This window comes from Cygnus atratus, chromosome 18 (assembly GCF_013377495.2).
Source record: "Cygnus atratus isolate AKBS03 ecotype Queensland, Australia chromosome 18, CAtr_DNAZoo_HiC_assembly, whole genome shotgun sequence".
Classification (NCBI taxonomy): Eukaryota; Metazoa; Chordata; class Aves; order Anseriformes; family Anatidae; genus Cygnus; species Cygnus atratus.
The window spans coordinates 12,372,517-12,392,840 of NC_066379.1; the positions used below are offsets into that span (position 1 = coordinate 12,372,517).

At 49.7% G+C, this 20,324-nt stretch overlaps 1 protein-coding gene across 18 annotated transcripts in view; it reads left to right on the top strand.

The window, feature by feature from the left end:
- The window catches only part of TBC1D16 (TBC1 domain family member 16), a 32,600-nt gene extending 13,949 nt beyond the window's left edge, over window positions 1–18,651 (top strand). For 10 of the 18 annotated variants that reach the window (XM_050714383.1, XM_050714385.1, XM_050714390.1 and 7 more), the window contains 9 exons: window positions 7,416–7,613; window positions 8,441–8,588; window positions 9,659–9,826; window positions 10,500–10,648; window positions 11,411–11,545; window positions 12,647–12,833; window positions 13,999–14,178; window positions 15,081–15,227; window positions 15,963–18,006. In XM_050714383.1, coding sequence (XP_050570340.1) covers window positions 7,416–7,613; window positions 8,441–8,588; window positions 9,659–9,826; window positions 10,500–10,648; window positions 11,411–11,545; window positions 12,647–12,833; window positions 13,999–14,178; window positions 15,081–15,227; window positions 15,963–16,208 — 1,558 coding nt within the window. In that variant the 3' untranslated portion in view covers window positions 16,209–18,006. Of the gene's footprint in view, window positions 1–7,415; window positions 7,614–8,440; window positions 8,589–9,658; window positions 9,827–10,499; window positions 10,649–11,410; window positions 11,546–12,646; window positions 12,834–13,998; window positions 14,179–15,080; window positions 15,228–15,962 lie in introns of all 18 variants that reach the window. The other 8 variants (XM_050714386.1, XM_035568699.2, XM_035568702.2 and 5 more) reach the window with 4 other exon arrangements.
- Window positions 18,652–20,324: the final 1,673 nt, after the last annotated feature.

Consider the following 20,324-nt stretch of genomic DNA (forward strand, 5'->3'; position numbering starts at 1 on the left):
TTTATATAAATATTTGAACAGCAAGAACGTTAATTATGGCAGGTTTGGTTTTTTTCCTCCGTTGGTTTGCTGCCAGCTTTCTGTGGAAGAAAATAGTGACAGCTAACTGGAGATCTAGAATTACAGCTAGAGGGATTGTGCAGCTATTTATTTCGGATTTTAATTGAGGAGCAGGCAGTGAGAGCCGCCCAGGCTGAAGACGGAGGTTTCCCCCCAACTCGCCGCTGTGGAGGGGCGGCGGCAGGCAGGGGAAAAGGGCGGCTTTGCCCGGAGCGGCCCCCGAAGGCTCCGGGGGGGCTGCGGGGCTCTGGCACGGGGCAGGCGGGGGCCGAGACCCCCGGGGCCGGGGGCCGGGGGGCGCCTCGGGGCTGCCTCCGCGGGCCGGGCTGGGCGCTGCGAGGCCGCCAGGGGGCGGGCGCCGATCGGCCGCCGGGCCGGGGCCGGGGCCGGGGCCTGAGGGCTCGGGGCCTGGCTCTGGGCCTAGGGGCTGGTGGAGCCACCGAGCGAGAGGCAGGGGCAGAGCGGAGAGCGGCGGCTGCTCGCTCGGGCAGGCACCGCGACCCAGCGCCTTTTCCCAGGATATCCCCGCATTTCTTCTGTTACTTATTTATGTTATCGCAACGCCCAGAAATCCTGACTGAGAGCGGAGATAAATTGCGCTGGCAGGTCTCCATAGCTTTGTGAGGGAAGAATTGCTTTAGCTGGATCAAAATAAAGAGCGTGTCCCCTCTAAAAGTGCAACAGCAGTATATGCAAATAAATCTGCATAGTCTCTGTCTTCTTGGCTCGGTCCTTGCAATTATAACAGCATTCAGCATTTACAATAACTCTGAAACATGCTTTTAGCCAGCTCTCCGTTTTCCTCTCCCTTTTCTGCTACTTGAAGAAAGCTTTCCCCTTGGGAAATCCTCATTGTATTGTGGAAACAGTGAAATTCTCTCTGGGTGGTGTTGGCTGTGCTAATACTGGGTCAGCGGCAGTGCAGAGTCCGGGGAGTTGGTTAACTTTGGCTGTCAGTAGAAAGTTCCCCCTGAAATTCCCAGTTCATTGCTTAGAGCCAAGTATACAAGAACAAAGGTAATCTTCAGGGCTTTCAAGGGACCGAGGTTTTGAAGGCTTGATTGTAATTAGCATAATTAGTGTAGAATTTTATTTTTGCATGGATAGAACTGAAAGAGAAAGGCAGAATAATCCATTGATTTTAAATATAAAATAAACACTGGTAAGAAAGGTCCCCTTTTCTAGTCTGGAATAGGCAGAAAAGCAAACATTCTTTTGGGGGCTTTGCTGAGAAATCACTTTTTCCATCTAAGGAATTTTTTTAAGTGTTGCGTTTCAATTGATTTATTAATGAGCTAAAGCCTAGGCACGAGGTGCCCCTTCTCTGTATGGATTGTGAAAATCTGCCATTCAGCTTTCGGAATATTTTCCTTCTTTAACGTGAAGGTAACATTTGCATCATTGAGCAGCATATGCTCGGCTCTAAATGATTTGTTGTGTTTGGCTTCTCGGGAGCTGTGTGTATTTTATTCATAAGCATCGAACTGCTAATTCTGCCCCTGCTACCTAACTGCAACAAAAAGGCACAGAGAAAAACTTGCTCGGGTTTTACCTAAGCAGCCTACACCTGTCCAGAAGTCTGAGCTGTGAAAAAAAGATTGCTTGTCTTTTAGCTGAATGAATGCATATATCGCATTCCAGACTTTGGCTGGATAAAAGAGATTAAAGCACACATTAATTCACTACAAACCTCTGATTTTTTTTTTCCTTTCCCATTTACATTCAAAATAATTAACTCGAGAATTCTCAGTTTATTTTGTTTTCCTTTCGGTTTAATTCACAGTGGTTCATGGCAACCCTTCGGAGGTGAGCTGGGCTGCTTTAATAATGCCCCCTATTGCTGCCTAAAATTGCTCGGCTTCCCTCCAGGCCCCGGGGACTTGGAGGATGGGGCTGGGAGGCAGCAGAGCGAGGAAGGGCGTGGGCAGGGCAGGGGGCACAAAGGCGGGCAGCCTGGAGACAGGGCACCGTAAGCACGGGTGGCAGGAGCCCTGTAAAACAGCAAATTGTTTTGATCTTTATTTCTCAAGGACAAACCAATTATGCCTATCAGAAGGCAAAGCTGCATTAATCGGGTTTCCTTGAGTCCCTCGTTGCTTTCTGTTAAAATGTTTTATTTGTCAGGCTGGCGTTCGCGGAGTTGATGTTTTAGTTCAGAGCCCCGTCCGTGGTCATGAACTTGCTGTTCCAGCCCAAGGTCAGAGGACGGATGCCGCGGCTGCTGCCCTGGCACGGTGCGCGCCGATTAGGTGGCCGCGTGTCTGCAGCTGGAGCCACCGACCTGCTTCGAGCTCCTTCCCCGAACCGGGGCAGCGATGGATCCCGGCACTTTTAAGATGAAACCAGCTTGTTCTTTGAATATCACTAATGACGTTAACGATGAGTAACTAGCAATAATACTCTGACTTTTAGAAGTGCTGTTGAATCCGCTTGCTGGTGCTGGGCATGAAAGGATACGATTATTTTTCATAACCTTTTATTTTCCCTTTATGGCAAGCTAAGCAAAGCAAGTTTGTCAGAGGCAGAGTGCTCCTAATTTGGTCTCCAGTGACCTCCGGCGCGGTGATTGGCAGTCGGCTGTCAGGAAGGAACTTGTGCCTGTGAGATAGAAATGAGCAGAACAAATGCCGTAGGACAGCTCTGGTTCCCTCGAGGACACGGGCTAAAAAAGGTGAAAGAAGTGCAATTACAGGAGGTTTTCAGCACAGAAAGTTAATTAGCTACTAAATAGCATTTAGTGCAGTTCAACGTGGGGAAATTTATGTTTTGAAAGCAAACAGATCAATGGAAAGCCTGTGGAACAAGCTTTTGGAAAGTCCATGTTGACATTCATGTACTTTGTACTGTAACGTCCTATACAGTTTTTCACAGGTTTCCCTAACAAATAGAGCTGGATTTGTTTCCATGGGTTTGCAGATGTATAGATACACTTCCACACCAGGATGTTTTGACATTTAATTTCAGGGATTCTGGTTGGGCTTTCATCCGGACTCAGTACCTTAATGCCTTTTTCCCTGTTCACTGAGGCCAGCATAAATTGATTCTGGTTGGGGTCTCTGAAGCAGAGGAACTTCAAATTCCAAATATTTTCAGTCAGATGGTGAATTTAACGTAGTTCTTAACCTAGTTAATGACTCGCACTGATCAGAGGCAAGTAGCTGGTGTGACTGCGGGGTTTTGCTGTCAACTTCGGGCTTTGTGTGGCCATGCTGCCCTGTGCGTGTCCTTCCATCCCTTCTCTGCAGTGTCACAAGTAGAAATATTTCAACAAAATGTTTCATTCTAAATTACCAATCCGTTTTCTTTTGCACTTCTTTCATATATTGCTGAAATCAGCATGTTTCACAATTCATTATACATGTATATTGTTAAGGACACTCTCTTATTTATCAGAACAATAGATTTGGGTTCCAGCTACCCAACACAACCTCACTGGGTGCAGTTGCTTCACTAAATTTTTAGGCATTTCAGGATAGCTTTGAACTTTTATTGATGGATTATTTATTTGAAGCTATCTGTCATGGGCGGTTTAGGCAGCTGATGCTGCCATGAGCTGTTTCACCTTGCTGGAAAGAAGAGGAACCTGGAAGGTCAGTGCCTGTGCGGAATAGTGGAGAAACAGAGAAACGCTAACCCCTGGGGAGGAAAAGGGGCATGTAATTCCCATTACACGGACGCTCATACATTATGATGATACTTATTGTCTGTAAATGACGCTTCACAAGCCGGCATGCAGGAATAGACGGGGCTGTTAAGGGAAAGCTGTTATTACTGAAGGCGTGCTTTAGTACCGTGGTGGTGGAGAGACAACCGGTGAGGGTTTGGCTCTTGCAAGAGACTCTGGGAGTCAGCTGGTGGACACCGACAGCTTAGATAACAGCCACATCCCTGCCGCGATCTTCAGCCCCTTTCCCTCTTGTAATTACATTTGTCACATCTTGTCATAAAATGAGTTATTAGATCTTCGTTGCTGAAATAGCCTTCCCATGTGATGGGTGCAGGTCTCTGCCCTGGTTCTATAACAGAAATAATAATTGGTTTCGTGTCTCTTTATGCCATAGGTGCACAGAAATGCTTTGACCAAGCAGTAAGGCAGCCCCGCCGCTGCTCGCCGACCCGCGTGGGGCCGGGGCAGGATCCTGCCGCAGCAGGAGGACGGCACCGGCGGCACACGGGCGTTCTCCTTCTTAGGGGCAGCCAAAGCTCCTGGAATGTAGCTGAGGTTGATTGCTGCAGCTGGTTGTTGAGAAAATACATCACCGCCAGATCTTGCTCACCGGCAAGCATGAGATGTATTTAGCGACAAGAGAGTAATGGGGCTTAAGCAAGGAGAAAGGTGGAACTGGAACCATGACTATGGCCGTGGGGTTCCTGCCTCGGGTTTTGCTAATCCTCCTTGTAATTTTTTCCCCTGTCCCTTCTGTTCCCGTGGGGCCTTGCACTTGTTCTCCTGTGTTGCTGAGCAGTGCTGCACGCTAGCTGGTGGTCTGCTTTTCCTGGATGCCGCAACCCAAAGTCTCTCTGAAATGCTCCTCCAGCTATTTGCTTTGCCGTGCTTCAGCTCCCTTCTTTTGCAGGGCACTGGTGTAAATCCCTCATCTAACAGATATAATAGCCTGGCTTTCATAAATAATAAATTGGAAAATTCTTCCCCTGTGTCTGCATATCTTGTGTGCCTGGATAGAGGACTCCCCAAAAGCCACAAAATTAGCATTGATCATACTACTTGTTGCTACTTCGGAACAGAATGATCTCAATATTAAAATTCTTTTAAGAATAAGGCCAACAGTTTGGAATATTTTCATTCCTTATTTTTTTCCAATCATTATATACAGGAGAAAGTGATTCTATACACAGTGAGTTTTTCCTTAATTCCCACAGTGACTAAATACACACAGCGTATGAGGTGGTGCTCTCTGCATCTATGCTAAATATGGACGGATGTGTTTGTAGATCTCTCCAAAGGGCATGGTGTGCACAGGTGTCTCTTTCAGATTTCATAGTCTACATCAATGAAAACGCTGGAGTTTCCCTGAGCCGCACGCCCGAAGGCACTGTGCTCGTGCTCGCTGGCTTTTTGCTGTCCAGAAGGGGTAAATCCAGGCACACGTGTTGCTTCAGATGGCTCCTGAGTGTGTCAGTGCCTGCACAAGCTTGTAACTAGTGACTAAATGCGAACTGTAAACATTTGTCTGGAAGAAACATTCCCAGAAAGTAGAACGTTGCCGGCACCTTTGTGCCTGGGCTCTGCAGCCTCTGAGCTATGGGCAGCTAACGGTGCGCCTGAAGCAGGTTTTGGTTGCGCAGCTGGCAATACCCTCCCGTCTTTAGGAGATGCACAGTTCCCTGGCTCCAAGCGAGCCTGCCCAGCTCTATCCCTAAATACCATTTCTGTCCCTAAATACCACTTCTTGGCCGTTCCCTCCCTGCTGGCAGCTCGAGGTGATGCTCTCGAACCGCGGGCGCGCTGCCCGTTGCGACGAGGGAACCGCGCAACAGTGCTCCCCCAGCGAACCAGTCCTCCGACTCCTTGTCACACCGACCAGTGCATCTTTGCGAGAGTTTTAGAAAATTGGTTGCCTCTGCTTGGTCTTTAAGCTCGTTTGAGTCATCTCTTCCAGGAAAATCCTGTGTAACCAGCTGTGGCTGTTCCTGAGTGTTGCTTCACAAATACCAGCTGCTTACAGCCAGCAGGCCAGCACGGGTGTCTTGTACCAGGGCTCCTATTGCTTTTGCATTAACGTGAGATACAGAGTGGTTTAGGAGAGTGTTACAGTTTGCAGCTCTATCTGGAAATAACGCTTGATTTTTCACAAAGGCCGGTACAGTTTTCAAGGAAAAGTTCACAAGTTGCAGGTGATGGCGTATAGCTGTGTGAGACTGGACGTATCCCAGCGTCTTTCCTACAAAAACTGCCGTCACTCTTCTTTGAGCGAGTTCGTGTATGTCCCGTGATCCCTGCTCACATGGCGATACCGCCGTGTCACTTCTCAGACCCCAACCTCAGCATGGCTTGAATGCCATTTTGCTTTGATGCTTTCTGAAAAAACGGAGCAGCAGAACCTCACGAGCAGGGCAGCGAAGCCGCTTTTTTAGCTGAAAGTGAGACAGACTTCGTCTCATCTACATAATGCTGCAGACCTCGAGAAGGGGGCTTGGGGATTTATTTCCCATGCGTGTGGGCGCTGAGGTTTCGAGCCATACATTTGAGCTAGGCTGCTCGCAGGGGCTCGGTTAAAAATTTAACCCACGACTAACTGGGATGTCCGGGGACCTGGCCATTGGAATGCAATGACCTGAACCATGGGGAGATGCTGCAAATGGGGCTCGTCCCCGTGGAATAGGCACTGCAGCCAGGCTTGGAAGGCATACTGATGTGGTGTGCTGCAGATGCATGCTGAGTGTGTGATTTTCAGCGTTCAGTGCCTACATTGTTAGATAAGCGGATTAGAAAACATTGCATAAAGTGGCATTGCAGGGGGCTGTCTTTATACCGGCTACTCGCCTTGTTTTGCAAACCCTGATTTCACAGCGGAACCCATTCAGAGCTTGCGCTGAGATTGTTCACGTGTATTGGCCTTTTTAAGAATCAAGGGGTCACAGTTTCAGATTCACTTAATTCTCAAAGCAGCGATATTTTTCTTTTGGGATTGGGGCTGGTGGCGGGCATGTGGGTTTTTTTTAATCTAGACCCAGTTTATTCATAAAGATAGGTATCTGGGGCGCTGTGGGCTCCTGGCTTACTGGAGCATGGATGGATTCCCTTTCCCTGCTTTGTGGTGGGTTAAAGAGCTCACGTGTGATTACCCACTCTGTAACTCCCCGAAGTTCCAAGTCTGCAAATGGAAACCATTTGTCTGAAGGTCACACTCGTGAATCCAGGCTTGTCGGGCCCATTTGCGACGGGGAGGCTCAGGGGAAGCATCTTTGGATCTCACTGGGTTCGGAGAGCATTTGCCGAATGAGATCCCCGCTCAGTACCACCCCATGGATGTACCTGCCCCTCCGTGCCCACGCCGAGCGGCTGAGCTGCGTGCTAAGGGCTTGCTTCAGCTGGGGGCAAGCAGCTGCTTACAGCTTGCCCTCTCAGGAGTGTTTTCAGGGGCAGTTTTCACTCTCCCCAGTTCTGCGCACAACAGACCAAAACTAGGATCGTTTGTTGGGACAGCAGGGAGTTGATTTAAATAAAAATAATTTAATCGCTCTCGTAGGCTGTCTGTTATTGATTCCTTAGACCTGCGCTGAATTCTAATTTCAGAGCTCTGTCAGAAGATTTGTAGCTTGTAGCACCTGTGGTTATTGCGTGTAACTGCAGTCTCTGGCTGCGCTTTTCTCCTCCACACTCTCATCTGCAGGGACACGTGTGACAACCGCACGACCTGCTCCACCAGCTCCGCTTCCAGCCTCGACACCAGCGCCCAGTCCCAGGAGAACAACGGGCAAACGCAGAGCGCCAGGTGGGATGAACAGCAGAAGGTCTTTGCCCTCGAGCAGATCTGTGGTGTCTTCAGAGTGGACCTAGGACAGATGAGATCCCTGCGCCTTTTCTTTAGGTAACGTCTTGTTTTTCTCTGCGGTGTTTGTGCGTGCTCTGGAGCAGTGCGCAGCGGGCTCGGTGGAGGCAGGTGGCTTCTGCAGTCCTCGCTGGAAGTCTTTCCCTAGTGGTCGTCTCCAGGAAAGCAAGTGTCAGCCTCCCCCAGGAGAGCCTCAGAGTTACTGTAATGGGGCCTAAAGGATTTTTTTTCCCGGGCAAGGTAAAGGTACTGACACTTCTCTCAGCTGTCTCACCAAAACACATTTAAAATATCCTGCAGGTGTGGAAAACGTCTCTTTGCCTGTGGTACCTTCTTGCTTGCCTGCCCCTCACTAGGGCTCTTCTGGGGTCTAACTGCTCTTAGTCTCTTCAGTGAGCTTCCAAATTATTACAACAGTTAAAATATTTTTCAATGTTTCAACATTTCAAAACATTTTTACTCTCTCTTGTTGTTCTCACTCTCTGCTTCCTTAGTGCTGTGCACAACCAAGTCCACACATCTCTAGGAGCTGACTTTGGGAACTGGCTTAATGTTGCTGGGACAGATTTCTTGTTTTTTTTTTTTTTTTGTTCTCTGTGGAAGACAAAATGTAATTCCTTGATGTGGTGGAAGGGTAGAAGTTGCCAGGCACAAGTGAAGCTCCTGGAGGAAATGAACTTGCAACAGTCCTCTGGTCACTATGGCCACGTCCAGAGCTGTAAAATGATTTCTGCCCCATTTGAAGGGACAACTTCTTTGTAATTGCTTTCCTGTCTCTGTCATCTGATGTCTCCCCTTCCTGCTGGGCGTCTCCTTGTCCTGGGAAATGAACGCGGGTTGTTCTCCCTGCTTGTTTTGTCCCACAGCGATGAGGCCTGCACCTGTGGACAACTGGTTGTTGCAAGCCGGGAGAGTCAGTACAAGATCTTCCATTTTCACCATGGTGGCCTGGATAAGCTGTCTGAGGTGTTCCAGCAGTGGAAGTACTGCACAGAGACCCATCTCAAGGACCAGGTACCTGGCAAGGTTCACGAGGCAAAGAGGTTGTTTACCGTAGGTGTTTCACACTCGGGTTTTCAGCCAGCAGAAGGTGTTGGAGAAACGAAGCTGCGAGTTCGCGTCACCAAGTCAGGCAGAAAGCTACAACGTGTTGGAGGTTGTTAGGACGCAGCTGCAAGTCAGATGTGAGATCTCTCTTGTACTTGCTTATCCTCCTCCGTTCCTGTTCTGCTTGTGGAATATGGGAGAAGATAAGCCAGAAAACTCGCTTAGGTAGTTATTTTGCTAGATATGGTAACCAGACAGGTCAGCGTTGTGCTTTAGGCATGTAAGGTGGTTGGGAATCTGCAGTGGTAGGTCTGAAATTCTGTCAGAGTCTTTCATCCATTTTGTGAAGCATAGCACACTGCATTTGAAAATGTTTTGACAAGGCATCTTGCCATATTTTGTTCAATCTACATACAAATGTGATAAGAGCTCTTTAATTATCTGTTTAAGATACTGTATGTGCTTATTAGAAACAGTGATTTTTAAATTTCCATCCTTCCCACAGAGCCCCCTGCTGCTTTTCTTATTATGGTCGCATGGGCTCACTTTTTGCATTGAACAACCTTTGATTTTTAAATTAAATGTCAGCTGCAGTCTTGCACTGGGATCATGAGTGCCCTTAGAGAGCCTGGCAGTGCAGTTCCCTGCTTGCCTAACAGCAATCCCTTTGTATATGGCCAATCATATGTAATTTATTGCAGGCATTCCTGGCAGGGTGAAGTTTTGCTGTAAGCAGCATTAATTCAGTTTCAGGTCAGGGATAAGACTGGGGGAGGAATGGAAACTGTTTTTTAAAAGATGAAGCTGTTTTGTGGTACTCGGATTTTTAATTATTCTAATCACTCTTGCTATTGTAATGATTGGAATTTAAAAAAAAAAAAAACACTCTCCAAGAACTGCGCTTCAGTGCCTAATCCTACAAGAACCACGCAAAAGGGTTTTCCTGCTCTGAAGATGTCTGGGTTTCATACTCTTCTGCTATCTCTGGCTCTTGCCTCCATTTTTTGTTTTGTTTTGTTTTGTTTTCCCCCATTCAGCAGCTTACTGATGAGAAAACGTGCATGCAATTCTCCATCCGCCGTCCTAAGCTGCCCTCCTCGGAGACCCACCCGGAGGAGAACACGTACAGGCGTCTGGACGTGTCTGCCTGGCTCAATCACCTGAACGAATCTGGGCAGGTGGAGGAGGAGTACAAGCTGCAGAAGGTGAGAGGGGTGGCTGCTGCTCTTTTGATCTGCTGTCTCCTGCCACGGAGTGTGAGTCCCCAGGTGGAAGCTGCGATCGTTTGCAAGTGCTGGGTGTTTGAGAGTGTAAGGACTTGCTCGCAGTGCTTGGCTGGAGGTCTTGCTGGGACCACAGATGGGTCTGCTGCAGGGCAGTGGAGCACCTCTCTGATGGAGGAGGGTGTGCTGTCAGCTTCTGCAGCCCGCTGGAATGAGCAAACCAAAGTGTCGGGTGGTTGGCATGTCTGCAACAGTGGTGTGGACAAATCAAAGAAAGAAAAATTGAGATTCCTGTATGAAATAATGCAGGGCTTGCAGGGGAGCACTGGGTCCAGGTCCTGAGAGAGGAGTTTGCAGTGAAATGCAGTGTCTCCAAGATTGGGGATTAAGCCGTGACATGAGAACGACACGTTAATCATAGAGCCTCTCCAGGGGGGGTTATTGACATTGAAATGAGCCCGATTTGTGTCTCGTCTGGGAATAGAAGGCCAGCACTTTCCCTCTAAACATGTGCAAATTGCAGGAGCTTGAATCAAGGCGTCACTTGTCAGGAAAGAACTGCAAAGCCACCAAAGCATAGTAGCAGGCAGTTTCTTGTTGCTGTTTTTGGGAATGTTAAAACTGAACCAGTCATAACTTTTGCTCCTTCTTCCAGGCCATTTTCTTTGGTGGGATTGATATTTCCATCCGTGGGGAGGTGTGGCCCTTCTTGCTGCACTACTACAGCTATGAGTCCACCTCTGAAGAGAGGGAGGCGCTGAGAGTACAGAAGAGGAAAGAATACTTTGAGATCCAGGAGAAAAGGTAATAGATAGCTTCAGCCTCTGCTGCTCATCTCTCCTTAGGTCTGAAGTAGAATGGCACCGCAAGTGACTTACGGAGTCTCTGCCTGGACAGAAGTGCTGGGTGCAGGAGGTGTTAGCATGCACAGCTGACCTTGTGCGGATCTGGAGCTAATACCATATAGTTCAAGTATTATCTTACCTGGGTGCTTGAAACAGGCTCACCGGTACCACGTAGGGAAGCTTATCTCACGGGCAAGACTTCAAGCTTGACGTGCTTGGTTTAGCACACTGGAGGTGAAAATGGGAACACATATTTCTTTATAGATATATCTGGATGTAAAAATAGGGAAGAAGAAATTATATCTAATTCAAGGAAGTCATTTCTGCAATAACTGTACATTGTAAACCACTTGTGTAAATTTAAGCTGGAGAGACACAGTAGTAGTATTAATGAGGAGTCAGTCAAAACAGAGTGGTGAGTTCTGGTGTGCCACCCACAAGGAGCAGTGGAGAGCGTTTTCAACTGCTCCTGAAGTGGAGTTTATCACAGAAAGCATGTCGTGTCATCCCATTCATAACTCAAGAAGCTCCTTCTAGTAATCCCTTTGGACAGAAAACGTGCTCTTCTAGGCAGGCCTCTTGTCTCTTTTTCAGCTGATGAGAAAACTCTGCACAGAAATAGTTTTTTTCTTAAAATTGAAGCTGAAATAAGTCTGTTTGTTCCTTGTGGCAAACATATTCCTATTGTGTCAACATACTCCTGTTGCTGTTCAATTTTCAGGCTTTCAATGACTCCAGATGAACAGAAGGATTTCTGGCGTAAAGTACAGTTCACGGTAGATAAAGACGTTGTGAGGACTGACCGCAGCAACCAGTTCTTTCGAGGGGAGGACAACCCAAATGTGGAAACAATGAGGTGAAGTGTCTGATCCTAGTGTCCCAAAAAGCGTGCCCTACTGAATGTGTAGAAGACTCACTAATCCCCCCAGCCCAGGCTGCCTCAGTTGCTGCTTTGGGAATGCTGAAGAGCATCATACATACAGTGGCTGGTACCAAACGATGCAAAAACACTTTTTACCTGGTACTTTCACTGCTTCTTTAGACATTTACTTGTTGGTATGATAACCCTGCTCCTATCACCTTCCTTCCATTCATACATAGGCATATAAGAGGTGTGAGCCTTCTGTGCCTGTGGGGGGTAATGAGTGCTGTAGCGGGGTCATGGGCAGTTGCTTTGGTCTGTGGTTCTCCTGATGGGGTGGAGGACCAGCACACCGGAGTCTGCTTCATGGCTGTGTGACTTGTAAATGTGTGTCTATGAAACAGCTGGATTTTATCGAACAGGATGGCTCAGAGCCTCCTGATTTCAAGTGTAGGCATCATCTCTCCTTCTCCATGGCTCCTTCATTTTTGTCATCTTAGTCTTTTTAAATTCTCGTTTTCTTTTTATACTCTGGTGTCTGCGTACACAAAGCCTTCTCCTGGAGTTTTTTTCACCACAGGGATGTTTGCAGCAGGGGTTATCCATATGTGTTACAGCACCTTACAATAGTGTTGTGTGCCTTCGTAGCTGAGATAAACTGTGGTGCTTGTTCCTACTGCACTGCTCCTAGTAGGCTTGCCTCCAGCTGGAAAACAAGAGCCTAAGGAGTTCTGTTCAAATCCACTGTCTCAAACTGCTGTATGCTATTCAGAGTCCTTGTCATTCAGCAAGGAGCCCCTCCGAATTAATCCAAAATTCTGTACTCCTAGTGTTTGTGTATCTTTGCTATGCTTCTGGATACAGTTCTTTTAGGGAAAGCAGTTCTGCAGGATGCAAGATGCTGTACAGGTGCTCAAAAAGCCTCCAGGTGTAATTGCAAGATAATCTTTTAGACAACAGAAGTGATCTGTTACCCTTTTGCACTTGGCCTGACTCAGCCTGTATGATGGGAGTTGGGGTGGAAGGGACGGGCATGCGCTCAGCTGTGATGAGCCTTCTCTGCATCTCACCTCTCCGTCTGCATGTCTCCTCCAGGAGGATCTTGCTGAACTATGCAGTATTTAACCCAACAATTGGATATTCCCAAGGAATGTCTGACCTGGTAGCCCCAATCCTGGCAGAGGTCCTAGATGAGTCGGATACATTCTGGTGCTTTGTGGGATTGATGCAGAACACGATCTTCATCAGCTCACCCCGGGATGAGGATATGGAGAAACAACTGGTAAGGCTGAGTGCTGAGCTCAGTTTAGTCCTTTCTTTAACTTCTCCTTTCCCCAGTCAAATTAGAAGAACACCCACCATAAAGCAGTTGTCTGGGCTGTTGGGTTCCAGCGTGCAGAATCACACTCCAAGGCTACAAAATAACTGATGGATAAAATTAATCCCAGGTGACTGAGGCACTCCAGAAGCAGTTATAGCCAATAAATTGTCAGAGTAAACTTGCCTTGGCTATGTTGAAGGATGCTGATTCAAGGAATCTTTTATGATCAAATGTATTTAGGATGGTGCTTTCTTTTTCTCTGCACTGCTCTCAGGCAGACAGAAGACTCACTGCTTTGTTTCTTTCCTGCTTTAGGGGCATTTGGTGTGAATGAGGCAGAGCAGTCGAACTACAGCCCTCTTCATGGGCTTTTATGAAGCCCATTTTGAAGCCCGTTTTTAATAGATTATTTTAATGATGTCCAAATGAAAAGCCTTATGTATCTGACAGAATTACTTAAATAAGGTCACCTTGCTCAAAAATGGGAACTTTTCGGTTTAACATTAATGTCAGTAGTTTACTGGTTAAAATCCTAGAAAATGCATTTTAAACCTGAACAATCCTGTCCAGGTCACGATGGCACCAATTTAAAGTGGTAAACTTGTGGTGGAAACCTCATGGGACGCTGCTGGTGAGGTGCAGTTAGTTAACGTACAGATTTATCTCTGTAATGTGCCTGTAACAGTCAGCCTTTCTAAAATCATTTCCACATTGCTCAGCTTCTGCTGAAATGAAATATTGTAGATAGCTATGTCCTTTCTTTTCTCTACTTTTTAAGACTCTAGCTTCATGCTGCTTTCCTCAGCCTGACTCTCTCCCCTTCTTTCTTTTCACAATGTAGCTGTCATGGGATTTTCTTTTCACCCTCCCTCCTTCCTTGTGAAATAGCTGCAGTGGCCTGGGAGCTCCAGCCACTAATGACAGACCCAAGCGTGCTCCTGGCTGTGCTGTAATAAGCTGGCTGCGAACAGGCCCGTGTGCAAGCTGGAGCTTTTTGTGAGAAGGGAGAGCCGGGGCCAGCACTGCTGGAGCCCAGGTCTGGCACGCGGTGGGGGGCTCGCGGGGTGGCGAGGGCGGTGGCGAGGGCGCCGCGAGGCAGTGGCTGAGCTGAGAGCATCTTTTCCAGATGTACCTGCGAGAGCTGCTGCGGCTCATGCACCCACGCTTCTACCAGCACCTTTCTTCCTTGGGAGAGGATGGCCTGCAGATGCTTTTCTGTCACCGCTGGATCCTCCTCTGTTTTAAACGGGAGTTTCCCGACGCTGAGGCTTTGCGCATGTGGGAGGCGTGCTGGGCTCACTACCAGGTTAGACAGTGGGAGACGGGTACGGCTCACACCAGGCAGCAACGTGCCCTTTGCTGAATCTTCACCATCTCAGCGAGTGTTGCAGGATTTCCTTAAAGGCTCTTAGTACCAAAGTATCCAAAAGAAGTTTGATTGCAAGCATTCCCTCTTCTACAATACTTTCCTACCTGAGACTATGACATGTTGTAGTCTTAGCCGTGCTCTAGTTTGATTTGCTGTGGCTCACCTTGAAAGAAGCTAAAAGTGATGCAAACTGCAATGGGGCTGCCTCATTATGGAATTGGGGGGCTACTTTTACTGCTCACAGACCGATCAGCTCAGATGGTCCCCACTTCATTTAAAATACGATCTGTTTGCCATAGTACTGAACTCCTTAAGTATTCTGGACATTTGCAGCAATGACACCTGAAAAGTCTTTTCCAGCAGCTTTAATTCCCTGTGGGCGATTTCCAGCAACCTGTGAGATGTCTTGGGGAGATTTGGAGTAGATACATTCGTGTTTGTAGATGTTACAGAGGGCCTGTAACTATCAGAGGGGTATATCTGTCGAGCAGAAGGATGGATGCCTGCTTCTTTTAATTGGGAATGTCTGGGCTTTAAAAGGAGGCTTTTCAGAATGTGCTGAGCATCCACTTCTGAGGTTCAGGCTTCTCTTTAACAGCTGGACAACGTCTGCTTTGAAAGCTGTGGTCCAAACCAGTGTGTCTCCCACACTTAATGGCAAGAGACTTTGACTCAGCTGTGATTCAGAATTCACCAGTAACTCACTTTCTGAGTACCACTAGGCAGAACTGCAAGGAGAAAAAAATCCCTGCTAAGGACATGCTTGTGAAGGGTGGGGAGATCTCTGCCAGGTCTCTGCCTCCACCTGCTATAATCCAGCCCCTGTTTTCTCATTGCAGACAGACTACTTCCACCTCTTCATCTGCGTGGCCATTGTGGTGATTTACGGGGACGATGTCATTGAACAGCAGCTGGCCACTGACCAGATGCTGCTGCACTTCAGCAACCTGGCTATGCACATGAATGGAGAACTTGTACTCAGGAAGGTAAACGCCTGCATGCTGATGGGGGCCAAGTCTCAGGTCCAGGAGATGAATCAGAGCATCGAGAAAATGAGGGACTGATGCTTAATCTTCTGTATGCCCTTTCTTGTTTGGAGCCTGGAAGAACAGGATGCTGCTATTTGCTTGGAAGCAGTTTTGCAGGAAAGAAAAAACAAAAAAAAAGAGGTAGTTGTAGAGTGCCTAGGAGGTCACAGCATGGTTGGGGTGACCCTTGCACAAGCTCAGGGAATCAGCAGACAGAGCTGGTCATCTTTGTGCCAGGGTCCCCAGTCCATCTGGGGCCGGGGGTGACCGCAGAACATGCAGGGTGCTGCAGCAGGCACGGCGCCACCTCTCCCCCCGCTGCTCTCAGCAGCAGCTTGTGCAGGGAGGCCGAGGGCTGAGCGGGCAGTGGGGTTGGGCAGCAGAACAACCTTACAGGCACCGAGCTGCACTGCAAGCAGCAGCACTGAGCCCGGACTGCTGCAGCTGAGCAGCAAATACTCGTGTTGTGCTGCTGAGAGGCAGGAGGCCGGTGCTAAGAGCAGCTGTTTCTAAATTCACCTGCTGGCAGCGTCTCCGGTGCCTTGTTTAACCTCCAGCTCTGAGTTCAGGAGGAAGTTTTGACTCCTGTAGCGTAGCTGAGCTGGAGCACAGGACAGGAGCACGCTGGCAACCCCTGTGCTTTGGACTCGCCCTCTGGTGACGAGGAAATGACTTTGTCTCTCTCCTCTCTAGGCGAGGAGCCTGCTCTATCAGTTCCACCTGTTACCCCGCATCCCCTGCAGCCTGCACGACCTGTGCAAGCTGTGCGGGACAGGAATGTGGGACAGCGGCTTCATCCCCGCTGTGGAGTGCTCTGGCCATCACCCAGAGTCTGAGAGCTGCCCGTACGGGGGGCTGGCGGAAGAGTCTTCTCCTAAACCAGGAAGCGAAGGCAAGAGAGGATCGAGAACACGGGACGTCTTCGCCTTCCGAAAATAGCTGGAGAGGAACAGGGCGCGACAGCGGAAGAGGGAAGGGCAGGAAGGATGTTCATAGGAAAAAAAAAAGTGTTGAAGAGAAAAATGGAGGGATAGCTTGTTGAGACTCCTGGGAGGACTGAAAGGTGAAGAATTGAAGAGGAATGGGTTCGGTCTACAGGAGAAGCAAATGTCAGTGCACAATGGTGGAACCTGAGCGAAACGCACCAAACCAGGAACAGTGCTTGCACGAGTTTGGATTTGATTTTCTTAGAAACATGAAGTGTTTCTAGATCTTAACAAGGACTTTTTATTCTGCCTCTGGGATTCGACTGGTTAGCAACCAGAATTTGTTACTTTCTGTGAGAAACGAGAACGTTAAAGAGGGCCAAGTACAACCAGCAGCATTTGTGGGTCAGGTGGAAGGAGCAGAGCTGAGGCAAAGCCTCTCTGCAGTGTCCCTTCATCAGAGCACACGTGCACTCTTGCTTCAACCAAAACAATGCAGCTTAGTGGCTTCTCTATAAAGCCATGACGATCATTTTAATTATAATCTGCCAAAAATAAACCTGCAAACTGTTGGGATTGCAGGGAAGGTATCTGCTTTGTTGGCGAGGAAGAACTGGTCACCTAAAGGTCTTGCCTCTCGTTCTTTCTTTTTTTATATGGTATGCCTGTTGTCATGTTGTTGTTTGTTGGTTGTTTTTTTTTTTTTTCCCATTTGTACAGAAAGTGTACAGCCACAGGTCTTAAAGCACTGCTTTTCTGTAGTCAGGGTATTTCATAGCCACCTTTCAAAGTTTACTTCTTCATGACATTACAGCAAAGCTGCTTCTTTACGCTGACAGCCACAGACTTCAGACACTTGTTTATGGAATTCTGTTCTTTCCAGTGTATTTCCCAATCTGTTCCCTTTGGCTCTTCTCAATTACTGCATTTTTTCTGTCCTTATTTATCTTTGCTGTAGGCTGTAGCAAATGTGCTCCGACTGGACTCTGGGCTCCTCAGCTGGTGCCGGTGGTACATACTCTTCCCCATATTGAAATGAAAACGAAACTTGGCTTGTTGTAGCCACTTCCGCTGAGCTGTCTTTGATAAACGTTTTCCTTGAAGTATTTTTGAAAGGACAGCGCGTTTCCACTGCTGTCTTCTATAAAACTTGCCACCAAGAAGTGGAGCTGGGGCCTTGAGCACAGCTGTGTTGCCAAACACGGAACGACCTTACCGAATTCAGTGGCATCCAAAGGTGTGTCCTGAGCCGAAGCTTGTGCCAAACAGCCTGGACAATTGCTTCCTTTAGGAATGAAAGCAGAGGCGAGGTGGCCGTGGGCTGTGCTGCCTTCGCTGCTTCCTTCTGCACAGCGTATGAAGTCTCGCAGTCTTCTCCGTGTTGTCTTGCTCCCTCAGTGCAGCCCCACGGCTGCTCTCACACAGCGGTGCTGCTCCGGCAGGGTGGGCAGCGCGTGCTCACCTTTCGGCTCTGCCTCTCGGGCACGTTTGTTTGTTTGCAGCGCGCGTGGAAAACCCCGTGCCCGCACTGTGCTGCGGCAGGCACCTGCATTGGACAAGCAGATTTCTCTAAAAGTCGTGCTGCAGGGTCTTATCCCCAGGCTGCTCTGGGGTGCGTGTGCTGTGCCCCTGCGGAAGGTGAGGCTGCCGGTGGGGACCCTTCAGGTGAGACCAGGACATCCCCAGTGCTTTCGGAAGGGCACCAAGACCTGACCCTAGGCAGGCACCACGCCACAGAGCAGCTGTGAAGCAGGGAGTTCTCGGAGACTTATGACATTTCAGTGAATAATAAAAGTCTGTGTGAGCCATTTGTGTGCACGTTGCTGGGCAGGCTGGGTGCTGCACCGTGTGCTCAAGTACGGGGCTCGGCTGGGCACCGTCCCGCAGCCTGGGTGCTGGGTGCTGGGTCTGGGTGCTGGGTCTGAGCTGCTCCCACCGGGCTGCACTGCCTCCAGCCTGCGGATGCCCGGAGCTCTCCAAGTATTCGTGTAAATGTAGCTTCTAAGCAGCAGCGGCCAAATTACCTTCCGAAAGCCCGCGTGGTAGCAAATGGTGGCAGCACCTTCCTGCCACGCTCTCCTTGGGGACAGGAGCCAGGCACCGCTCGCTGTCACCTGCGTCCTCATGCAGGACAGGGGTGACCACGAGGCTTTTGCAGCCCCCACGAGGCACCCATCGGTGCTGGGGGTACCCCGGGGTCTGGCTGGGAGCCCTGTGGGCGCTGTGCTCGGCACGGGGCGGGCGCTCACTGCTGCAGCCGGCTGGGAGGCACCAGCAAACACCGACCAGAAGATCCGGAGCTGGTTTTGCTGCAGCAGCCGTGCCCAGCCAGTAGAAGACAATGAGAAGAGATGAAGTAGATAATTTCTAGCATTATTTTTCCACTGTTAAAATGTCATTCAGCAATGTGGAAATCACTCAGGATTTGTTTAGTTAAAGGCTGCTGCAGTTCTCCCACGCGTGGAAAAGCTGGCTGTCTCTGTCGGAAGCAGCGCTCGGCTGCGTGGGAGCACCGCCACGGGATCGGCGTGCCGCCCCCCTGACAGCTCTCCTGAGCCTGGTGCCACCCATGGGTCCCACCAGTTGCCAGGTGTCTGTGTGCTGCAGGCCACTGTGCTCCCTGCTGCGAGCTTCCCTCCCGCAGTGCCCTGCGCTCCCCTTCCCAGGTCGGAGAAACCCCGCAGAGCTGATGGCCGGCTGCTCCCCCCTCGCTGGGACTGCTCCTGCCCTGGGTAACCTGGTTCCAGGCCCAGCCTGGCCAGTTGTCGTGATGCTGTTACTCATTCATGCTCCATGTCCACAGACTTCTGAGCTTGTTTAAATCCTATGTCGGAGGGCGGTGGGGGGCTGTAAGAGCAGCTCAGCCCCATCCCGGGCAGGATGGATGGGGCCCTGGGCACCTGGTGGGTCAGCCCAGCGGTCCCCAGTGCGGAGCTGGGCACGGCATCTCTCATGGGCAGCCCGTATTGCACAGGGGCATCCTCCAGCAGCAGCCAGGGCTTGGGTGCACCGCTTGTCCCTAGCACTGCCCCAGCCTCTCACAAGAAATTTCTCGAATTTCACACAACCTGGGCAGGCTCCGACAGCGGTGAGCCAGGAGAAGAACAAGAGAGAGCCGAAACGAGTGGTGGGAGGCGATGGCTCGGTGAAGGCTGGGGTGAGCGGGTTTGCCAGCACTTCGGGGTCCCCCCTGACCATGTCACCCGGCGGCGGTGCAGAGGGAAGGAGCCGTGTCCCGTCTCAGGTGAGGCCGGAGCTGGGGCTGCAGCACCCATCCGTGCCGGCTGTGGTGGCGGTGCCGCGCCGTGTGGAAGAGAAAAGAGAAAAGGAAAGAAAAAAAAAAAAAAGAAAGAAAAAAGATGAATCTGGCCCTTGCAAAGTAGTGAAGTGAATCTTAGAAACAATGACCCTCGTGTGGCTTCTCTCCTGAATTGCTGCCCTGTTCATTGCATTAGCTGCAGCCAGCAGCCAAAAATAGACCCTTGCAAAGGTAAATAGTCAGCATAAGCCTCTTTAGGCAGCCTTGAGCCGATACGTCCCCCTGCCTCCTGGTGCCGGGAAGCACGGGAGCAGGGAAAAAGGGAAAACAGAGCCCTGGCTGGCAGGGACGGGGCCGTGGAGCCCATGGAGCCCGTGCTGCGGCTGGGGCCGGGGCGAGGGCAGCGCCGGGCAGGGGGCGGTGAGAGGCTTCGCTTCTCCGTGGCATTGAGCTTTAACCAGGCCACAGGCCGAGGCCCTGGGCCGGCACCGGGGCAGCGGTGTTCAGCCAAACTGCTCCCGGAGCGTCCTGCAGGGAGAAACACTTCCATCTGTGAACTGGGGCAAGGAGGCGCTGGGGTGAGCTCGTTCTTGTTTGTAGGGTGAGCGATGTGTTTGGACACGGCTGTTTTGTTCAAGGGACGCTGTCCGTCAAATGAAAAATTACAGCTCAGGAGAACAAAGAGCCTCACCTGAGTTATTACGAGCACCAAAGAATTTAGAACCCAGCTTAGCTTTCCCCCATGGGCCGGCTGATTAATCTTCGTGTCTCTCTGCTTGGGCCATAAAAATAGACCAGCCCGGCTGGCTTCCGCTCATGGTCACATCCTGCTCCGGGCGCTGGCCCAGCCCTGTCCTGTTTGTGCTCAGC